The 24038-nt window shown below is 40.4% G+C and overlaps 1 protein-coding gene across 1 annotated transcript in view; it reads right to left on the reverse strand.

The window, feature by feature from the left end:
- Positions 1-16505: 16505 nt before the first annotated feature.
- The window catches only part of IRAK3 (interleukin 1 receptor associated kinase 3), a 76133-nt gene continuing 68600 nt past the window's right edge, over positions 16506-24038 (reverse strand). Inside the window, exons 9-12 of the mRNA XM_056130811.1 lie at positions 22138-22336; positions 21609-21671; positions 21361-21525; positions 16506-17716 (exon numbers count right to left, since the gene is read on the reverse strand). Of these exons, the coding sequence (XP_055986786.1) occupies positions 17216-17716; positions 21361-21525; positions 21609-21671; positions 22138-22336 (928 nt within the window). The 3' untranslated portion in view covers positions 16506-17215. The remainder of the gene's footprint in view (positions 17717-21360; positions 21526-21608; positions 21672-22137; positions 22337-24038) is intronic.

Raw genomic sequence — 24038 nt, forward strand, 5'->3', positions numbered from 1 at the left:
ACTCCTGTGTCCAACATTTAGATTCGGCATTCTGGAACTGTGAGTTACCATGGATGGTTTTGGTTGACATGATGAACTCAGTCTCTCACTGTTCGTTCCATTCTAGGCTATGGGTCCCAATTGTAGAGTTCTTTGGGCGATCTTCTCGGTCTTGGCATTAAAATCACAGATAATGATCTTGTAGAAGGTGCAGTCTTCTTTAAAAACTTCTTTAGCTTCATGTAGAATTTCTCAATTTCTTCTTCATTGTAGTTGGATGTCGGTGCATAGACGATGAAGATAGAAACTGCTGGCAGTGAGCCACATCTATTCAAGTGTAAGCGTCCAATTCAGGATGTTAGGCATTCGAATGAATCAATGCTCATGGCCAAGTACATGTTGATGAGGACACCGACACCACCAATGCCTCTTTTGTTGCATGTTCTGAGGAACAGTTCTTCTTGTGTCAAAAGTGGTGTGGTGTGGTGTGGTTTATGCCTTCTTGTCTCTGTCAGACCAATGATGTAGGACTTGATCTGTGCTTGCACCACCAGGTCCTCGGTGGATGTTACTGATGCCAGCATACTTGTATTGAAAGTACAGTCATTCTAGTCCCTCTTTGTTTGGGCAGCCTAGTTCGGCCCTGAGATTTTTATCAGTCTCTCCTTGCTCATCCTTCTTAACACTGCCTTATTGGGGTCTCTTTCAGGGTCAGGGGAATGAGGCCCATTGTTTTTAACTATTTTTGGCATATCAAATACGCCACGGGTAGTTTGCCAGGCTCTGCCGTGTGGGCGGGATATTCTTGGTAGCTTGCCGGGTTCTCCTAGAGTGATGGAGGCTTTGAGGGCGGCCTCTAATCCCTTTTGCAGGTGTTTTCATGGTTCACACCATATTTGAACCCCATCATATATATATATATACATATATTTATGTTTATTAATGATGAACTCTAGTTTTTTTTTGTATTTCATAAAAATCACCTTTAGTATAAAGTGATGCAGGAACCCACAGTAACACAATGCTGGTTTCACTGACCTGGAAGTTGAGAGAGTATAAAACTTGGGTTCTTTATGACACTGAACCAAGTTGGTTTTATAGATATAAATTGGTAGTTGCTGAGAGGGGAGAGGAAGAGGAAATCATATTGGTGAGCACAATGTGGGTGGGAAAGTTTCTGTGTGAACTGTAGGCTACAGTTCTGAGTACCACGAGCTCCCAATCCAGAGTGAAAGCTAGTGTGTGGCTGTAGCATAGCGGTTAAGATAGGACCACTGAGAACCAGCCTCCCGGATGGAAATGCACCACATTTCACCCACAGGCATTTGGAACACAGCACTGGGGAAGGAAATTAAACAATTGGCTGATGGGTGGGCTGAGGGCTCACAGGAGGAGCACAAAAGCAGGATATTCCATATACAACTTGTAGTCTGGGGTCAAATCACAGGTCCAGAGCAGCCCATGCAATGTGTTCCTTGTTTATTTATTACCCCATGTTCACCGATGACTTATTTTCCCCTCTCTTCTGTTAAAAAAATAAAAGAAGTAAATATAACTTTGCAGAAAGGTAAAAATAAAACCTGAGGCATTGTGAACCGAGCAAATAAACAAATAAATAAATGTTAGCGATGATTACGTTTACTCAGGAAAATTCAGGTGAAAGAAATATTCAGATCACCCAGAGGAAGCAGTGATGAGGAATAGGTAGCTTATGCCTCCTCTCTGGGGAAAGTGGCAGCATCTTCAATTATTTATGGAAGATTTATATCTCATATTGTTGTGGCTAGTTAAATATGCGATAGAAAGGAGGAAATAGACATTGGCCAGTGAATGGGTAGGATTTTTTTGTCTGTTAGGTGTCAACTCTTCTAGTTCTCCTGGGGTTTCCTCCATGGTTTAGAGAAAACGGCAATTCCTAGATGCCCTTGCAACTTAATTTTTCATTATGGAACAAGGGAGAATCAGAGAAACTTTTTCTTTCTCTGCTTCTTTTGATCCTGTGATTGACAGCAGCAGCAGCAGCAGCAGCAGCAGCAGCAGCACCAGCACAGGAACTCTCCTACATTCTTTCTGCCTTGGGAGCCCCAGTCTGGTGACCTTGTGTGATCTAGGGAACAGTGCCTGCAAAGTGAACTCTAGTTGAGTTATAATTAATGAGATGGGGGGGCATATCCAACAGTGCTCAGGGATTTCTTTGGCTTTGAGCTCAGGGATCACTCCTGGTGGGCCCAGGAGACCATATGGAGTGCCTGGGATTTAACCCAGGCAAGGCAAACACCCTACCTAATGTACTGTTGTTTTGGCCCCTGGTGAGATCTTTAAACTACTAGCCATGATGCTAGTTGGTATGTGTAAAAGGCTGTTCAAACAAAACATAAGAGACAGGAGGAAGTATGACATGTCATACTTTATCTTGCAAAATACTGTGATTATTTTGCTTTTAGTAAAGGCAAGAATATTTTAATGGTCAAGCGGGGACACAAATAATAATAATAATAAACAAATAATAAAATAATAAAATCACATGAATTAAGAGGGATTATATCCCCCTCTTCAAATTCTTAGACAAATATGCAATGAAAATGTTCTAGATAGTACTGTCCTGTCTCAAGCAATAGCCTTAGAGCTACTAGCTCTTTGTGAATTTATAGAAGCTTGCTTGGAAGCCTGCTGGAATCTTACATATTCCTTCAGAGTATATAAAACAAAAAGAACTAAAGGTCATGGGTTAATACTTTCCTTGGCTGCAGCTCTTTTGTTAAATCTCGAGTTACATCATAAAGGGAAAAGAAATATAACAGATCTCTGAATTTAATGATCTGGCAAGTACACTATAATTAACCCATATACTTTCGAAATGACGTAAAATTATCATTAGTGAATAATATGATTAAAGCATAATTATTTATACCTTACTCCAGTGTGCTATTAGAATGACTTCACTTTATACTTAGTTATTATTTTCCTTAACTTCGTTTGAATTTAAATCTTTTTCATGCTGGCAGTTTTTATCATTTGGAATCTCCCTTCCAGGAAACTCAAAACTAGCACCAATACATGAAACTAACAAAATTCGTGACTATATTAGACTTTCAAAAAGTCAGCACTCAAGTATGTGTCTTACATGTGCAAGGTCCAGGGCTCAATCCCTGTCCCTACACACACTGAAGAGAGGATATTAGCTCCAGGAGAAATAGCACAGGGTGGGTGCACTTGCCTGGGTGCAGCCAACCCTGGTTCAATTCCCAACACTCCATACAGTCCCTACCAGTAGTAAACTCTGAGCACAGAGCCAGGAGTAAGCCCCGAGACTGCTATAGCCTCAAAACAACAAAACAAAACAAGAGAGAATAAAAGAATCCACAGTAATTTATATTAGTGGGATTTGCCTAGGAAGTGTTTTCACCATATTTACATACCATGTAACTAACTTGTGTCTACAAAACAGCCCCTCCAGATAGAACTCATTAGAATTGGTATTTTACCTTAGAGGATACTTGGCTATTTCCCTTTATAATTAATGCATCATCGTGGGTTTTAGTAGCATTGTTACTTAGGCTCCATTTCTACCTGTAAGAAAGCAGTACTATATACAGTTCCACTCTCTCTGCGGTAACCAGTTTTATTTTCAACTGACTACTAGAGTCCAGAGCCTAATGAATTTGGCAAGCTGATTTTTTAATGAAGGCTGAAAAGGAATAGTGAGGTGCAAACCTCAGAAATAGATCCTTTATGGTGAAAAATTGGTCTTCCTAAGAGCCTTCCATTTTACTATATGTTACTCCATAAAGTACCAATTCATAAGTAAAGAGCTTATGGAGACTTTAGAGGATTTACCAAAATCAACTAGCATTTAGCTGCAGTGTAGCTTCAGTCGTGCACTGAGATATGTTCTATGGATTTCAGCTTGTCTGGTTTTGCCTCTTGGATTATTCTTGTAGCACTGTAGCACTGTCCTCCCGTTGTTCATCGATTTGCTCGAGCGGGCCCAGTAACTTCTCCATTGTGAGACTTGTTGTTACTGTGTTTGGAATATTGAATATGTCATGGGTAGCTGGCCAGGCCTATCAAAACTTGTTATTCAGGAGATAGCAGACTAATCCATGTAGTTGCTTCGGTCAGTAAGCAAGATAAAAATAATAACTAGGAATATAAGTATTTTTGCTGGTTGACATTTAGGGTACAACTAAACAAAGAGTCAGGAAGTGTAGAAATGTAGAGAAAACATTTTTTCCAAAATAAAATAGCTTTAATATTTTCTAATAATGATACATGTATATTACAAAAAAATTTTAAGTATATGAAAATGTAAAAAAAACTATTCAAATACAATAATCCAAAAAAAATTATATCTTTAAAAAAATTCTCTATAAAATCCAGTTCAATATCCCAAACTATTGGTTACCCCAAAACTGCTAAAAGCCAATCTCTGATTTTAGAGCTAAGAATAGCCCCCAAGCACTACCAGATATGGCTAAAAAAATTTATCTAGAAAACATATATTATTTAAAATTATCTAGTGCAATAAGTGGTTTTATATTAAACATGTTATTCTGCAGTCTGCTTTTTATTCAGCAATATTTCAGGGACAAATTTCCATAGAAATAAACACATTTCTAAATGGTCTCTTATGACAGCCATGCGCATTGTATAAATGCACTGTAATTTGTTTGAGCCATATTTTACTGAAGGCTATTTAGACTGCTTCCAATATTTTAATACCACAGGTACATTTGTATACACTTGAGCAATTTTTATTCATCAGGACAGATTTCTAACAAATTGCTCAGTAAAAGTGTATCATCACTTGAATTTTTTATACATTTTGTCAAATTTGATATATCTTGCCTTCTAGTAAGGTTGTAAAATTCTCACTTCTGCCAATAGTGAAAATAGAACGCCCATTTACCCATATTGTCAACTTCTTTCATCTTTGTTAATTTAGGAAGATAAAATTAATAGCATTTGGGGGCTAAAGAGATAGTACAGAGTGTAGGGCACCTGCATGTGTCCAACCTGGGTCAATCCATCTCAGCATCTCCAAGCACTGCCAAAAGTAATTCCAGAGTGCAGAGTCAAGAGCAAACCCTGAGCGTCACTGAGTGTGGTCCCTAACAAACAAAAAATATTAATAACAATAAATGTAGCTATATTTTAAGATGTCTTATTTACAAATAGGGGATACTTCCCACTGTTAAGTTATTCCTTTTCTCGGCAGATATGTGAATAGTTTTTAGTTTCTATTCCCATTTCATTATGTGTGAATCAAAATAAGAGTCAATTTCTTTGAGTCTCATTTTCCTTCATCTTATTGGCAATAGAGCCCAGCTCTATTAATAGGTGTTTAAAGCTTAAATCATGTGTGAAAGCCCTTAACCCACTATAAGATACATTGAAGCTAACCAAATCTGAAACATCTACCAGAAAGCTCTTCTTACCAGTAATATATATTTTCACCTTCCATTCAAATTAGTACATTTCTAAATATTACAAGAAAAATTAAGGAGCCAATAAAAAAATCTTTAAAATAAATACTATCTTAGGAGAGATAGCACAGAAGTAGGGCATTTGCCTTGCGCGCAGCCAGCCAGGCTGAGCTGGGTTCGATTCCTCCGCTCCTCTCCGAGAGCCGGGCAAGCTACCAAGAGTATCTCGCCCGCACGGCAGAGCCTGGCAAGCTACCCGTGACATATTCGACATGCCAAACACAGTAACAACAAGTCTCAAAATGGAGATGTTACTGGGCCCACTTGAGCAAATCGATGAACAACGGGATGACAGTGACAGTGACATAGATATACATTTATATGACTACAAAAATTTGCAATAGTCAGATGACATTAATAAGTGAAAGTTTGGTAGACTATACACAGAATTTTGGAATAAAAACATCTCCCATGGAAATACAAGACAAGTCCAATGAATCATCAAATATATAGGAGAATGTATATATATATACATATAAATAAATATACATATTATGTATATTTACATTCTTCATATAAATATATTATATGCATTTATATATTTGAATATATAATTTGGGACTGAAATGTGGAAATCAAATATCAAAATAGGCTATTTTCTAATAATGTTGGTTTTTTTTTACTGTTTATAATTTTTGCTTTTTTTTTTCACTTTGGGACTACACCTGGAAGTTCCCAGGACTTACTCTTGTCTTTGTGCTCATCACTCCTTGCAGTGCTTCATGGACCATATGTGGTGCCAGATATTTAAGCCAGGTCAACTGCATCCAATGTGAGTACTTTACTCTTTTATTTATTTTTATTGAATCACCATGAGCTACAATTACAAAACTTTCATGTTGAATTTCAGTCATACAATGATCAAACACCCATCCCTCCACCAGCAGTGTACATTTTCTACCACCAAAGTCCCCAGTATTCACCTCCATCTCACTCCTCCCCCTGACTCTATGGAAGACAATTTCCCTCTCTCTACTTATGGGCATTATGGTTCAAAGCAAGCACTTTAAACCCTATACAAACTCGTAGCTTTAGATATGGTTTTGAGATCATATACACTATAAGGCAAATATATAAGTAATACATAGATATTTATCACTTAAACAAAACAATGTATGAGCAATTGCATATAATATTTAATTCATCTTTTTTAAATTATATTCACATTTGAAATTAATTTTTATCCACAAATGGTGAAATAGAATCACTTTAGCAAATAATTGGTGATATGTATTAGAAAGACAGGTTCTGGGATTTCAGAGCCTCTAGTCTTGATACACTAGATACTAGTGACATTGATGGTGTTTTGAAGAACTAATTAATTCATTTGCTTTTTTCACTTTATAACTTACTGTTGATCATGTTGTGTGCAGATACTATGTTAGTTGTAAGAAATACAAAAATGAGGGACTGGAAAGTTAGTACAGCAGGTAAGGTATTAACCGTGCCTGAATCCAACGCAGGTTCAATCCCTGGCATCTCATATGGTCCCTCAAGCACCATCAGGTGTAATTCCTGAACACATAGCCAGGAGTAATCCCTGAGCACCCGGGTTGTGTCCCCCACAAAAAAAGAAAAAAGACATATGTAGTTGAGGAGAATAATGTCCCCATTCCAAGAAAAAAATCAGTTTTATATAGGAAAATAGAAGTAAACAAAATTCTAGTATAGAGGTAAGACTAAGATGAGTTGTATGTAGATGCTTCAGACTCCTTAGAGGAAGCTCGCTAAAAATATCATCAGCAGTCAAGTGAATAGCCTGAAGAGTCTGCCATGACTGCCACAAAGCATAGCATTGACCAGATAGTCCACACTAAGAGCAAAGCAACAGGCAGCCGTGGAGATGCAGCCATGGAGAGACTCAGCTATACAACAGGACAAAGTGAACACCTCTCTGGACCCCTGCAGTAAAGCTGTGGGAGAACTTGGACTCTGTGCAGAGAAAATGGGAAGATGGTTCCATGCAGCTGATCTCATGGGAAGTTAGTGCTAAATTTGAGATGAAAACTCCCACAGCATGATGTTTCATCCATATTCTACTCGTGTATTTATTTAAACATGAGTTCTACCTGGGCAGGAATTTTTGCCAGATTTAATCTCCACTTTTTCTCCATATCCTAGAAGAGGATATGAATATCCTAGAAGAGGGCGTGTCCCAAACAAGGTGGCCGGTGAATGGATGGAAAAGTGAATTCATATAACTCAAATCAAATGGTCACAGATGTAGGTGTTTATATCAGAGTAGCTGGACAAGAAAACAAAATAGAGGAGTGAATACTCATTCCCTCTCACGGGCACTTGAGTCTATATGCAGTGGTTCTGTTATGGATTGAGGAGTAGGAGAGAAAGAGCTTGGAAGCTGACCGCTGGTGGGTTCAAATCCTAACTCCTCCAAATCTTTGAGGATCTCAGGAAAGTTACTTAATCCCCTTGAGTCAGTGTCCTCTTGTTTCAAAAGGGTTTCTTGTCATTAGGGTGTTTTTGAAAACTTCAAGCTTCAAGTGGTCGGGACTGGGACACCTCTACCCATCTTCTCGCCCTCCCGGGGTCCTGGCTGTCACACCTCCAAACTGCCTCCGAGGGTCTTTTAAGTGCATTAGCGGCCATGATCCAGATACTTACAAATGAATCTTGGAACCCAGCAGCTAGCAGCAGTGATATCTCCGGATCCCAATTATTTAAGAAGTTAGAATTCTGGGAGTGACATCTCATTTTTTTTTTACTTTTTTGTTGAATCACTGTGAAATGACCCTTGCAGATGTCTCATACTACTCATAACAAGTAATACAAATTAAATTATTTAGCATCTGCCTGTGGGGCAGGCTTGAGTAGTAGTGGGAAAATTCGAAATAATGGCAGTGGAAAGATATAATGGTGGTGGGACTGGTGTAAGATTTGAAATATTGAATTTAATTAGTTATTGTGAACTTTATGAAAATTAATTTTAAAAAATTTAAAAATAAAATAGTTAAAATTATGCAAAATTCTTCTCTTTACTTGACCCATCTTACCACTTCCACAAATGGGGCTATGCAGAAATATTCTCAGCCTTCAGTTATGTGGATATCCATTCTGTAAAACTTCCTGGTTCTTCACTTTCCTTAATTCCTTCTCTATGTCCGGGCAGCTTTTCCAAGAGGCACACAGTAGTTCTTGCCACCTCTTCATGCTTTTAGCCCTGACCTTCAGATCCATTAGTGTTGGATATTAACCCTAAGTGTTTTAGACTTCATTAGTGAATTGCCCCTATTCCTCCCCACCCCCCGAAGCTTACAGTGCTCTTGTGAGCACCCCTAGACTCCTGAGTTTATCTTTAACCTTTCCTTTGTGCTTTACCTCTCATTGTTATATTTCCCAAGTCAGTCTTGGTTACTTAAAAGTGAAACCTGCTGGTGATTATGGATTTTGTGTCTGTGGTATATTGTTTTTCTATTTCCCTTATAAACTTTTCATATTTTACTATAGAGCAGCGTTCTTTGCTTAAGCACAGAAAGACCATTAATGCTATGCTCCTAATATTAGGGAGATGACTGAATCTAAAATATATCTATTCCTGGGCATCCATCATAATTACTTGACTCAGGCTTTGGTTGTCATAGTTCCTAACACCCCATTATGAGACCTGGATGGACCCGGGGTGAGTGGGAATGAAATGGGACAGTCTAGAAAGCATAAAAGCATGGTCTTGATGCAAGCTGCTATGATTTAAGAGATCGGATTCCCATTGGGAAAAACAAGCTAAACTAGTCTGAGGACTTAGTCTGGGATTTATGGTAAAAGACTTTCTAGCCCTCAGAGCCCAGAGAATTAAGTTTTGGAATCTATATCTCTTATTGTGCTTATTCAAATAACTGCAAGTATTAATAAGAAGTAAACTTAATTATTTAATATTTACTAGTAGCCAGGGAAAGAGAAAAGCAATACAATGCTTGTCACCCCGGGAAGATCTCTCTGTAGAGCCCAGGGGAGACAGTGTTTTCTTCTTTCTTTTAAAAAATACTTAATTTTTATTTTTAAATGAATCACCGTGGGGTACAGTTACAGACTTACAAACTTTCGTGCTTACGTTTCAGTCATACTACGATTGAGTACCCATCTCTCCATCAGTGCCGATTCTCCACCACCAATGATCCCAGTATCCCTCCCACCAACCCCACCCCATTCTCCCAACCCCACCCCATCCCGCCTCTGTGGCTGGGAATTCCCTTTTGCTCTTTCCGTTAGGATGTTGTGGTTTGCAATAGAGGTATTTAGTGGTCATCGTGTTCGGTCTATAGTCTACATTCAGCTCGCATCTTCCATCCTACCTTCTTGAGTAACACCCTCAAAAGAATTGCCTCTGTTTCTATACTTTACCTCTGTAAATGATAAATCACACCTATGTGCACTCCTATACCTCGAACCCCTCAGAGGTTCTTTAAGTATGCTAACAGCTCTGCATTAGACTGGCCTTTTTGACTACCAGTCTGTGGTTCCCCCCTCCCCCATCTCTTTGTTCCCCTGGTGGGGAGGCCCAGGAGACAGTTCTTGGACACCAAACAGAGGTTTTGAGCACCCACTTCTGAACTCACAATTAGTCTAAAATGGAACTAAAATGATCACAGAGCAATAAGCTTGCATCGCTGCCTTTTCATCCTTGCTCCTTAATTGGTGTCCTCTTAACCAGTTAAGTGTTTGCTCCTTAATTGGTGTCCTCTTAACCAGTTAAGAATCTCTCGATTCTGGCAGAGATTTAACAAATGCTCCTCATGATAACCCATGGTTCCATAGGCATCATACGAGTTAATGCACTACTCTTGGATGCTCCACATCCTATATCAAGCATGAGGTCATTAGGCTAATTCTATCAGAAAGACAGTAAGTAAGACTAATTCTATCAGAAAACCCATTAAGCATTTTCATTGTAAGTATTTTTTAAAAATCTGGCTTTAAATTTTAATCATTTCCTTTTCTTCCCTTCTTTTGTTGTTGTTATTGTGATGACTCCATTTGCTCTCAACGGAATGACCATCTCTGAATGCAACAGTTATGTGTACCTAGGTCGAGAAGTCAGCATGACAAATGACCTGGCACCTGAGTTGCTCAGGAGGAAGAGAGCGGCTTAGAACGCCTTCAAGAGCGTTGAAGAAATAGCTAAGAAGATGAAGAACCTCCAGCTCCAGGCACATCTCTTTGATTCCACTGTTCTTCCTGCATTAACATATGCCTCAGAGACCTGGGCCCTATGCAAACAGGATGAGAAAGCTATTGGGTCTCCCAAAGAGGAATTGAAAGAGCTATGCTTGGAGTATCACGTTTCACTCAAATGAGAGAAAGAATCCGGAGTTCCGACCTCCATTGACTATCAAGAATCAGGGACGCTGTCTCATTTTCCAAGGCGTCAAAAATCAGATGGGCTGGTCACATAATGAGATTTAGAGACGACCGCTGGACTAGAGCCATTACTGACTGGATTCCACGGGACGTCAAAAGACCATGTGGCCGCCCACCTACCAGATGGTCAGACTTCTTCATAAAGATCCTGAACGATCGGTTTGAGGCTCTTCGTGTTCCTAGAATGAACAGACGCCAGGAGCATGCGACAGGGACAAATGGAGACATTACTGGTGCCTGCTCAAGCAAATCGATGATTACCGGTAAGTCAAGTGATCAAGTGATCAAGTGATCAAGTGATTGTGATGACTGAGAGCTGTACAGGTTTGATTGTGATGCTCATATATTTAGCATCATGAGTTGTCCTCCACATCTTTTTTTAATTAATTTAAAAAAAATTATTTTAAAAATTTTATTGAATCACCATGAGATAGTTACAAGCTTTCCTGTTTGGGTTACAACCACACAATGATCAAACACCCATCCCTCCACCAGTGCACATTTGCCACCACCAATATCCCTGGTATATCGCCCTTTCCCACCCTCCCCCTGCATCCATGGCAGACAATATTCCCCATACTCTCTTTCTCTACTTTTGGGAATTATAGTTCGCAATGCAGATACTGAGAGGTTTCATGTTTGGTCCATTATCTACTTTCAGCACACATCTCCAATCCCGACCGGTTCCTCCAACCATCATTTTCTTAGTGATCCCTTCTTTATTCCAGCTGTCTTCTCCCCTTTGCTCATGAGGCAGGCTTCCAGCTATGAGACTTCCTGTCCCATGTATCTACTATCTTTAGGTGTCAGTATCATGTTATGTTATTTTATACTCCACAAATGAATGCAGTTCTTCTATGTCTGTCCCTCTCTTTCTGACTGATTTCACTTAGCATGATACTCCATGTCTATCCATTTATAAGAAAATTTCATGACTTCATCTCTCCTAACAACTGGATAGTATCCCATTCCACATGTATTTTTAAAACCAACAAAGTATCTTCTCTATGTTTGGGGGCATTATATAATGGGACCAAAGCCTAATTAAGCAAGTTGTACCTGTCTGGAGGATGACTGTGTGCATTAGAAAAATGAAGATGAGTACAATTCCTTACTTGTTCCTATATGCGGATCAGGGAAACACTTGGACACTTATTATTAGTTTCTCATCTTATTCTCCATATCATAAAGCAAGGGAGGTATCCTCCTAATGCCCATGGCAAGATGCCATGTACTGAGGGAAAAGAGTTTGCATGTGGTTGACCTGAGCTTGATCCCTGGCAGCCCATATGAGCACTACTAAAGTAATTCCTGAGTGCAGTGCTAGAAAGCCCTGAGCACCTCTGGGTGTAGCCCCAAAATAAAACAAAACAAAACAGATTGATGCTGGAACACTCTATGTCTAAAACTCAACCACGTATGACTTTGAAATCACAGTGCTTTAATAAAATAAAATTTTAAAAAAATTTCTAGGCCTCAGTCCATTTCTGGTGCCTTCAGTCTGGGCTCCAGCCCTCACCAATCTGTTTTAACAACTCTTCCCAATAATAATGTTGCACACTACAGTTTGAGAAACACTGTTTTAAATGAAATAGGCAAGTCTGAATCAACATAATATCAATAGGCCACACCTGAGCTGCTAGCATACATATAAGCAGCTAGGCCCTGGGTTTAATCTGAGTTCTTAGTGGGCTCTCACTGAACATACTGGGGGGGTCCAGATTCAAAGGGGGAAAACAATTTAACAGAGTCTATTTGTGTTTCTCTTGATTATGTTTTTTTTGAATTATTAATGGCAAAATTAATAGGATTTCAAGCTAATTTCCCCACCTTGCTTAAATACATTCAGAATATGTCTTTAAAGATAGGCTAATTGGTCTCAGAATAGTTTAAAATACAAGAAACCAAATGTCAAAGATTATACTACTTCCTTTCATTAACACGTATGGAGAATTGCTAAGCAAGGAAAGGTCACAGTCATTTAAATCATCTAGTCAGCTCAACTCTTTTCTTTGTTTTATCATGTGAGTAGTTTGAAACTAATTTACAAAAACATGCATCATGATCAAAAGCGCTGGGCATTCAGGGTCCCTGCACAGTATCCTGTGAGTAGGGCCTCTCCCAGATACTTACCGGGGGTCTTTATTTGACTTTCAGTCAGACTAAAGCTTATTGTTTCCTGCCATGAGATCTTTTTATTTCACCTCCAAATTTTAATTCCATATTTTAAACTTTGATCTAGGAGCTGGAGTGATAGTACAGCAAGTAGAATGCTTGCTTTGTATGCAGTCAACCCAGGTTTGATCCCCAGCATCCCAGATGGCACCTCCAATCACTGCCAGTAGTAATTCCTCAGTGCAAAATCAGGATTAACCTCCGAGAATCTCCAGGTTTGATTTCAAAAGCCAAAACAAACAAGCACACACAAAAAAATGCCCTTGGTTTATTAACCTGACCCTGATTACTAATGACTTTCTTTGATGTTTTTAAACTTAGACTGCAATCTATGATACACACACACACACACACACACACACACACACACACACACACACACACCACTTAGTTGTGGTCCTCTGATGCACGGAAAACCAGAGGTCTGTTAGATGTTTTGGAGAGGGAGATTCCATAAATCCTCTGGAAATGGTTTTCATAGAGTATTTCTATCCATCATCGTAAACATAGTCATTATGCCCACTTTGTTCATTTACTCAGCAATGTTTACTCTAGTTGATTTTTGATTATGGGCTCATAGACATAACTTAATTCAACTTAAGTTATAAGGAAACACCTGCTGGGTACTGGAGAACATGCTAGTCGCTGCAGAGCACCTACACACTCAGGAATTATTATACAGTGTAACCTGCTCTCTCTTTCTCCCCAAGATTCCACATCCCTTTGCTCTCTTCATGCTAGTATTCTTGCTCTAGGACTGATTGTCTTCCTGTTTCTTCATGCCTCTGGACCTTTTATACTACAATGTTAAAAGAAGGAAAACCACTCAGTAGTCAGAAAATGAGCTCCTTCTAAGTTCACTCTTTAACACCTTGGTCTGTTTGGAAGTCTTAGCTACAAGAGCTTCCATTTAGGAACTGGAGCAACAGTACAACATAGGAAATTGCACGTGACAAACCAGATCTCTATCCCCTGTACCACATATGGTTCCCTGAACACTGCCAGGACTAATCCTGGAGCATAAAGCCAGGAGTAAACCCTGAGCACGCTGGGTGTGTCCCCAGAACCCAGCAAAAAAACAATGATGTCTGCATCTCAATCCAAGAAGCCTGTGAATATATTGTTTTACCAGAGGAAAAGGCATGATTAAGGATCTTGAGATCAAGAGCTTTTTCTTTTGGAGTTAGCCCAAAGAAATCACAAAGGCTCTTAGGAGAGACATAAAAGCCAGAGTAAGAGAAAGAACTGAAGATGAGTAGAGAGAGACATTTTACATTGCTGGTTCTGAGGATGAGGAGGATGTGGTGGGTGAAGAGCAGTCATCTCAGCTACATAGTATAGGACTGACTTCTCCCCTGGAGACTCCAGAAGCAATGGTAAATATTTCTGCCTGTTCAGAATTATAAGGTAAATAACATACATGGTTTTAACCCACTATGTTTGTGTTGATTGCTATAGCAATAACAGGAAACCAATTCTGGGAGTACACAGGTTGCTCACAATCTAGTCAGAGAGGTCAGATGACACAGAAAACTTTGATGTAATTCAGCAAGTATGAAACAAATATAAAAATGTCACAATACAAGGGAGCACCATGGCTGAAGAGACCAGTAGGGCCACCTGAGTGACAGTGCTATTGGACCCTGAAGGACTGAAGACAATGTTGAAAGGGGAAGATTCAGTAAGAAGAAAAGTTGGAAAATTAGGCTCACGTGACCAAGAAAATAAATTTTGTTCTGCTTTCTCAGAAACAATTTTTTTTTCTTTTGTGGTCATTTGCAGAGTCTCCTGCCCCCGCGCCTGGCTCTCCTCGCCGCCGGGGCCCCTTGGAAGGGGGCGGGTTGAGTTTCCCTCCCTGCCCCGACCAGAGCTCCAGCAGCCGAAGACCTCCAGAACCAGCCACAACCATGCTGAGACCACTCTCCACACACACGAAGGTATCGGCAGAGGAACAAAGGCATACGGGTCCCGGGGCCGAGATCTCCAAGCCTGCTTTGATTGGGGCTGAGCATCCTCCACCCAGATCTTCCATTTTCCAGTAGGCAGGGGTCACACCCACCAAATGGTCCCCAACGCCGTGTAATCCCATCAACGGCCAAGACACAGGGACTATAAAACCCAGCTTCCAGCGGCCGTGTGACATCTTATTATCTCATTCTTACTTTGGACAACCTGGCAGGCTACCGAATGTAACCTGCCCACACGACAGAGTCTGGCAAACTCCCCCATGGCATACCCAATATGCCAAATACCAGTAACAATGATGGGTCTCATTCTCTTAACCCTGAAAGAGCCTCAAATATGGCGCTTTTTAAAATTTCAGGGCTAGGACGAAGGAGACGTTACTGGGGCCTGCTCGAGGCAATCAACAAACAACAGGATGATCGTGATCGTGATCGTGGTCATACCCAGCAATGCTCAGGGGTTACTCCTGGCTTTGCACTCAGGAATTACTCTTGGCGGTGCTTGGGGGACCAAATGGGATGCCGGGGATCAAACCCGGGTCGGCCACATGCAAGGCAAATGCCCTACCCGCTGTGCTATCGCTCCGGCCCAGAAACAAAATTTCTGCGTGTTTGTGGAAGTTGGGGATGATCATCTGGGTTTGAGGCCACACCTGGGAGTGCTCATCATGGCTTATTCCAGGTTCAGTGCTCAGGGGATCATAGGTGCAGGGGATTTAAACTAGGCAAATGCCTTAATGCCTGACTATCTCTTTAGTCTGTCACTGTCACTGTCCACTATCACTGTCCTCCCGTTGTTCATCGATTTGCTCGAGTGGGCCCAGTAACGTCTCCATTGCGAGACTTGTTGTTACTGTGTTTGGCATACTGAATACTCTCGGTAGCTTGCCAGGCTCTCTGAGAGGGGCGGAGGAATCGAACCTGGCTTGGCCAGGCTGGCTGCATGCAAGGAAAACGCCCTACTGCTGTGCTATCACTCTTGGTTAAAATTTCATATATTATACTTGGAATATAGCAGACCTTTTTGCAAAAATAATAATAGTCAACAATTCTAACATGTGATGAACTATTCTAAGAGTTTAAATACACAACTACAGGTCTTGGGTAGGAATTCCTTCTCCAGATAGCCAAGGGTCAACCTTTCTCATCTTCAGACAGGCAGCATGATGGGGATAATCAGAAACATAAAGGTCAATAAAAACAAACAGCAGTTTCTTTAAAAGAATATGCTAATATTTATGAATAAGAAATCCTACCATAATTTCTAGTAATGGGCTGGAGCGATAGCACAGCGGGTAGGCGTTTGCCTTGCAAGCTGCCAACATGGCAGACCTGAGTTCGATTCCTCCGCCCCTCTCGGAGAGCCCGGCAAGCTACCAAGAGTATCTTGCCCACACAGCAAAGCCTGGCAAGCTACCCGTGATGCATTCGATATGCCAAACACAGTAACAATTGTCACAATGGGTCTGCTCAAGCAAATCGATGAATGACGGGAGAACAGTGACAGTGATTTCTAGTAATCAAACATTTATTTTATTTACTTGACTATTTCTTTTTGTGGGGAAGCCACATCCAGTGGTTCTCAGAAGCTACTCCTCGTACAGGGTTTTATCTTGTGGTCTTGGGGAATCATGTAGTGCTGTCACTGAACCCAGGGCTCCTACATGCAAAGCAAGTGCTTCATTCCTTTGAGCCATCTCCCCTGCTTTCAAGCAATCTAAACCAAGCAACAGAATCCAACTGAGCTACCTACCAATCTTACTCAGCCCCATGGAGGCTCTGAGGCCACTTACTGAAGATTATGGAGACATTAGATTCTTGTACCTTTGGAGGCAGATTTTGGTTGTTTTATTTCTCTGAAATCAGTAACATTAAGTATTTTCAATGGCACTATGAAACCTCAACTTTTGTTTATTTTGGGGGATACATCTGGAAGTGGTGCACAGGATTTATTCCTGGCAGGGCTGGGGAGGCAATGTGGGGTGCTGGGAATATAACCTGTCTTACCTTACTGTACTACCACTCCAGTCCCTGAAACCTAGGTTTGAGCATAAGACAATTACCCTGATAAAATGTTGTTTATAGCCATTCTGTTTTGGGAGTGGGGAAGGAAGAAATGGAATTATCCAGGCTTCCATACATACACCATGCTTGACTCCCTGGCCTTCCTTACAGAAACATGTCTTCTGATGATGATCCCTTCCCAAGATGAGGGTGTCTTGGGTGTCTGACCTATGATTATTTTAAATTGTCTGGTGAAATGTATTCCTGTTTGGACTGTTCACATTCACTCCAGGAAAAATCAGAGGAACAGCTAGTTTCTACTGGTCCAGTCCTGGAAGAATAACTTTGAGCTTCTGCAGAGGGTTGTGTATTCAAGATATTGACCCCAGAGTTCTGGGATGGAGCTGCATCCTTTGGCGACCAACCTCCTTCACAAGAAGAACGAGGCAAGTTATAAGCATCCACACTTCGCTGATTCTCTGTCTTTCTATCCAAGCCCAGATATGTAACCTCAGACTGGCTGCATTCAAAGGGAATTTTTGGAGCCATTCTTTTTTCTCTCAGATCCATATCACGAGGTGGTGAATCATTACTCTGGTTTTCATCATCTTCCACTGGAATACTTGGTACCGTGTCCAAGAATAGAGGAGAAGGGCACCGGAACGACTTTAGTGAGGTGGGAGGGTCTTCAGCAAAATATAAACTGGCTTGAGTACTTTCAAGAGTAGTTACGACCTAATTAACCAAGAAACAAACATTCAGTTGAACTGGAATAACATTTTCTTTTTCCTTTTTACTGTTGACCTTTTAAGACTTATTCTTGAATTTTTATCATATAAATTTAATGATAGAATTCTGTATTAGAAGAAAATATACAAGTTTATGAAGTATGAATGATACTGCATGAAGTATTAAGTATTTTAACATTAGGCCTATATGTTAAAATAGTTCCTATATTTGCCAGGAATTACTGTGATCTCAAGAAAATCTCTTTACATCTTTCCAATTCAAACTTTGCATGTGGAGGGTTCAGAGGAAGGGTAGACATGATCTGTAATTCTCAAAAGCCAGAATGACCTAGTGGTACTTTCTAAAAATCCAGATCTCGGGGCGGGGGCGGGGGCTGGAGAGATAGCACAGAGGGTAGGGCATTTGCCTTGCACACGGCTGATCCGGGTTCGATTCCCAGCATACCATATGGTCCCCTGAGCACCGCCAGGAGTAACTCCTGAGTGCAGAGCCAGGAGTAACCCCTGCCATCGCCAGTTGTGACCCAAAAAGCAAAAAAAAAAAAAAAAAAAAAAAACCCATAAAAATACAGATCTCTTAGCTCTAATCTAAAGACTGCTATTCAAAATGTATGGCAACCAGGCTAGACATCTGCATTTGAAAGGCTTCCCAACTGATTTCGATCTATAGTCTAAATAAATCAGACTCACAAAAGAATCTTGGAACCCGAGCAGAGATGCCTCTGGACCTTGTGTCAGGCCAATTTCATCCAGGTGCCTCAGATAGGAGCAGGTGTCGTCCCTCCACCTGCCCCCTTAGGAATTCAACAGCCATGAACTTCCAGAACCCAATGAAAAGCCCAGATATGCAGGACCAGTGACTGCAAACTCCAGGCGATGTGTTGGTCCTCCCCATCTCCCCATCCCTATGGGACTCTGGATGTCACATCCACGATCTGGCTTTGGCTGCCATTTAAGTGCATTAATGGCCATGATCCAGAAGCAGACAAATGAATCTCAAACTGAGCAGCTCGCTGCAGAGATTTCTCCTGACTCTAATTATCTAAAATTTTAGAATTACAGGAGATATAATATAGAGACCAGAGATATCTCATGCTACTCATAACAGGCAATACAAAATTAGTTATCTAGCATCTACTTTTTCAGCAGGCTTGAGTGGTAGTGGAAAAATTCAAAATAATGGTAGTGGGAAGGTGTAATGGTGGTGAGACTGGTGTTGAAATATTGAATATAATCCCATTATTGTGAACAACTTTATGAAAATTAAATTTTTTTAAGATAAATAAATAAATAAACCAAGACTCAAAACCAAAAACAGTATGAGCAAGCAGAGAGCTTGCCTTGCATGTGGCTGAACCATGTTATATCCCCAGCACTATATATGACCCCCTTCCTGAACACCACCAGGAATAATCTCTGAGTGCATAACCCTGTGTGACCCCAGAAGTAAGCTGACTAAGTACACCCTCCCCACAAAAAAATTTTTTTTAAATAAAAAGAACTCAGACTCACAGACGAATATAAAAATAACATAACCTACTATTTTGCACCCAGGTCATTAAAAGTACAGATAGGTTTATAATTTACAAAGTGCTTTCCTCCACACTACCCATTTGATTTACACAAACACTGTAATTCTATTTTCATTTTTTAGACCTACTTATGGTTTGAGGCCTCACCTGGCAGTGCTTAGGGTTACTCCTGGCTCTCTACCAGGAGACCATATGTGCTGCTAGGGATCAAACCAATGTTGGCTGCAAGGAAGGCAGGCACCTTAGTCCCTGTATTACCTCTTCTCCCCCCCACCCCATTCTCATTTCATAGAAAATAAAGAAGTGGCTTAGTAAAGAAAATATTGGGCCAGTAAGGAACAGACCTGCTGCTTGACTCCAGATCTGGCTCTCAATTCCATGCTCTCTCCAATCTGCTCCTCATTGCTCCTTCCTAGGACCATGATTCTAGGTCACACAGGTAACCTAGATGGGAAGTGTCAGCTAGAATCGAGCTCCCCTACATTCAGCCAATGCTTAGGGCTACTCCTGGTTCTGTGCTCAGGATCACTCCTGGTGATAGTTGGGGAACCGTATGTGGTACTGGGATCAAATCAGAGTGAGCCACATGCAAGATGCAAGGCAACTGCCTTAACTACTCCCTCTAGCTCCATCACAAATGCTCTTTCTGTCTATGTCATCTCCATGTTTAAAACTTTTCCAAATCTCTATGACATACTCAAGATAAATTCTAAATTTCTTGTATGGAATTCATGTCCCTAGATAATCTGGCCCCTTCTACTGCTGTAACTAGTCTACCTTCTTCCTCATTTGCTTCCAATTTTCATGATGCCAAACTACCGCAGTCTTAGCACCAATTCATCACCACAGAGATTTTGTATGTGTAGATTCTCTCTAGATTGTCGTTTTGTCCTTCTAGATATTTAACCCAATCTCTTCTTCAGCTCACAGCTCAGCTGTCATTACCAACATAAAGCTCCCCTGAGTTTGTTGGACTGGTATGTATCCGACTTTATACTTCCTTAGCATCTGGGCTCCCAGCTACCATTAAGCTTGTCTTTGTGCACAGGAATTACATATTTGCTGTTTCTAAGTTCCCTCTGAACTGTGAGCTAGAAGACAGTAGCTATTTTAACCATTTTGAAACCCCAGTATGCAGCACAAAGTCTGACACATGAGAAGTGGAAAGTGGAAACAAATATTTGTTCAATAAATAAAGGGAAAAAACGAGTGAATGGCTAAATCATTGGGCAATGAGTGATCTAAAAAATAAGGAAAACAGAGTCTGCATATGTAGTGGATCATATTTTTTGTTAAGTAAAATAGACTCTCAGGACCAAGGAGATAGCACAGGGGTGAGTGTTATGTCTGAGTGGAACCCCTCTTCAATCCATGGAGCCACTCAGCCCCCTGAGAACTGCCAGGTTTATCTCCAAAGTCATCCAGCACTCCCTGGGACCACAGGGCCCATGCAGTTCTGAGGCGTGGGCATTGAACTGTAAGCACAGTTGGCTGAGCAACACAGGTAGTGGCAACTGGGCTCCTTGAATCCAGTAAAACACACATTTATCCATCTTAGGTTTTTCCATGGTTCTTTGTAGTAAGTTTTTTAAAAAAAAACATGTGTATAGAAAGATTGCATTCATCTGGGGGATATAAAGTAACAAAGTATGAGATTAATACCCAAGAATAGCTGAGATCAGCACCAGGAGGATTACTCCATAACTTAGAGGCCAGCCGGGTATCCTAGAGGAAAGGGCAGCTCAGATAGAGAAGGGAGCACCAAATAAAGGATGTTTGGAGGATCCTCCCAGGAGGGGAGATGCATGTCGAAAGTAGACTATGGACTGAACATGTTTGCCACTCAATGCCTCTTTTGCAGACCACAACACCCAAAAGGAGAGAGAGAACACAGGGGATTGCCCTGCCACAGAGGCAGGGGGGGATGGGGGGATGGGGGTGGGAGGGATATTATCCATGGTGGTGAAAAACGGGCACTGGTGGAGGGATGGGTATCTGATCATTGTATAATTGAAACCAAAGCACAAAAAATTGTAAATCTACAACTTTAAAAAAAAATAAAATAAAATAAAGGGAAAAAAAACATGTGTATACTCACTTCATCCATAGATGGCCTCAGTTTTGCTCGTGTTGCAGCACACGAACCTGCCAACAAGAACAGTTTGACAGAGAAATTTTGAGGACAAGGAGGCACTTTCTTATCCAGAAATGAGAGACATGATTCAAGGCCTCTCTTCTCCATCAATTCCATAAGGAGATCCCTCTAGGAAAAGAAGATGACAACTTGATCATTAAAATTTCTAGCAGAAAAATGATCAACAGAGAATCAGTGAAGACAATTCTTACCAGCCGGATATGCTTAGGCTCATCCAATACCACCTTACAACCTGTCAAAACTTCCATTATCACCTACAGGAAAATGGAGACAGTTAGCTACTTACGTTAAACGTACACACAGTGTTGTGACTGTTAACACTAACAATGAGTATAATTTATTCCAGTTAATGATTCAACATTTTACCACTGTATGAAAAAAATCAACATAGGTGATAATAAGTTATAGAAAACCAAAGGTCAAAATGCCTTTTAAAAATTCTTATGGGGCTGGAGTGATAGCACAGTGGGTAGGACGTTTGCCTTCCATGCAGCCGACCTGGGTTCGGCCCAGGTTCGATTCCCAGCATCACATATGGTCGCCCGAGCACCGCCAGGGGTCATTCCTGAGTGCAGAGCTAGGAGAACCCTTGTGCATTGCCAGGTGTGACCCAAAAAAGCAAAAAAAAAAAAAAATTCTAATAATTTAAAAGCATTCTTAGCAGTAAACTATCTTGTTAGTGAATACCAGTTAGTGAATATTTGAATTGTTGGTACTTACAATTCCAAAGCTATAAACGTCTGTTTTAACAGAAAATTTGCCTTGTCTGATATATTCCTCTGGCAGGTACCACAGATGTTTATTACTGCTGCTTGCCATGCTTATGGTGGAACTCTGGTGTTCCAAGTGGGGTCGGAAATGCGCCATTGCAAAATCAGTTAGTTTGGGTCGAAACTGATCATCCAAAAGTATGTTCGCACTAAAATTGTAATAAAGGACAAACAGAAAAAAAAAACTTTATCAAGGCATTTCATTAAAAACCAATATGACAATATCACCTCCATGTCTGGTTAAACCCAAAAACTGACAAAATAAAGTCACATTCAATTTTCCATGAGCATTTAAAAATTTTCTTAAACATAAATATGGGTGTTGCATAAAAAATTTTAAAAATTTATCTAAAAAAAGTAAAAATAACAGATGGTAAAGCATTGGACTAAAAAAATCTTGACATAGTACTTCCTACCAGAGACACTAAGCTGAGAACTTTTTTCACATCATATATCCAAAAGGAAGTTAGTATCTAAAATACATAATGCATACATATACCTCAACACAATAAAAATAATCCAATAAGAAAAATGAACAAAAGATGTGAATAGACATGTTCCCGAAGAAAACATACAGGCAACCAATACACATGTGAAAACATATTTAACATCATTTACAATGTGGGAAATGTAAATCAAAATCATAATGAGATATCACCTCATACTTTTGAGAATGACCTATGTCGAAAGCATTGGAAACAAATGCTGGTAAGAGATTGGAGATAAAGGAATTCTTATGCTCTAGTGATGGGAATACAAATTAGTGAAGTCTCTATGGAACATAGTGTGTAGATTTCTTTAAAGACTAAAATAGAAATACCATATGACCCAGACATACCACTTTTGGATATTTACCCAAGAAATAGAGAAACAGGGATCAGGGAAATAGCTCAAAGGGCATATGTGAAAGGCCTGGAGTTAATTCATGGCACCACATGCCCCCCAAAGAGGTCCTAGGAGCCCCAAGAATTGAGATGAGGGTAACCCCTGAATACTTCTGGGGGTGCTTGATCAAACAAAATCTGGAAAATTAATTTGAAATGTATTTTATTTATATTAATAAATTAATTTGTATTTCTATGTCAAGACATGGAAGCAACTTAAATTACCAGTGATAAATGCTTGGATGAAGAAGCAGTGGCCAATGCAATGCTACTCAAGTATTAAAAAGATAACGTCAAGAGCCAGGGATGTAGCTCAAAGTGATGTAGAGCATGCCTAGCAAAAAAAAAACAACCCAGGTTTGAACCCAGGAACCTCATAGTCCCCTGAGCTCTGTCCCCCGGCACCAGGAACAGCACCACACCTCTGGGTCTGAGAACCAAACCTTTAGGCTCACACAAGCGAGTCCTCAGGCAAGTATTGCCAGGAGTGACCTAGGGATCTTTAAGCAGTGCTTGGAAAATAGCCCTGAAAAGATGAAATTATGCTTTTTTGTGACAACCTGGATGAAACTGGAGGTGCCTTATTATTATTTTTTATTGAATCACTGTAAATTATAGTAAGTTATTTATGATTGAGTTTCAGGGGTAGAAGTTTTAACACCAATCCCTTTACCAGTGTCCACTTCTCTCCACTAGTTTCTCCAGTTTCCCTCCTACCCTCCAGCCTTCCTCCATAGTGGACACTTTTTTCTTTATCTTTTTTGCAGCCACCTCCATTTAGACACCATGACTACAATACTGTTACTGACCAGGCTTTATGCAAGGCATTTTATTTCCTTCCAGCATCTAGTCCTGGTCCAGAGGGAGCACTTCCTTCTTCATTGTCATAGTGGTCCCTGACCCACCTCTCTCCCTATGCCACAATAGCAAGGTTCCTACTAAGAACCAGTTCTCCTGCTTTTCATTT

Source organism: Sorex fumeus, unplaced genomic scaffold, assembly GCF_029834395.1.
Source record: "Sorex fumeus unplaced genomic scaffold, SorFum_2.1 ptg000081l, whole genome shotgun sequence".
In the NCBI taxonomy this organism is placed as follows: domain Eukaryota; kingdom Metazoa; phylum Chordata; class Mammalia; order Eulipotyphla; family Soricidae; genus Sorex; species Sorex fumeus.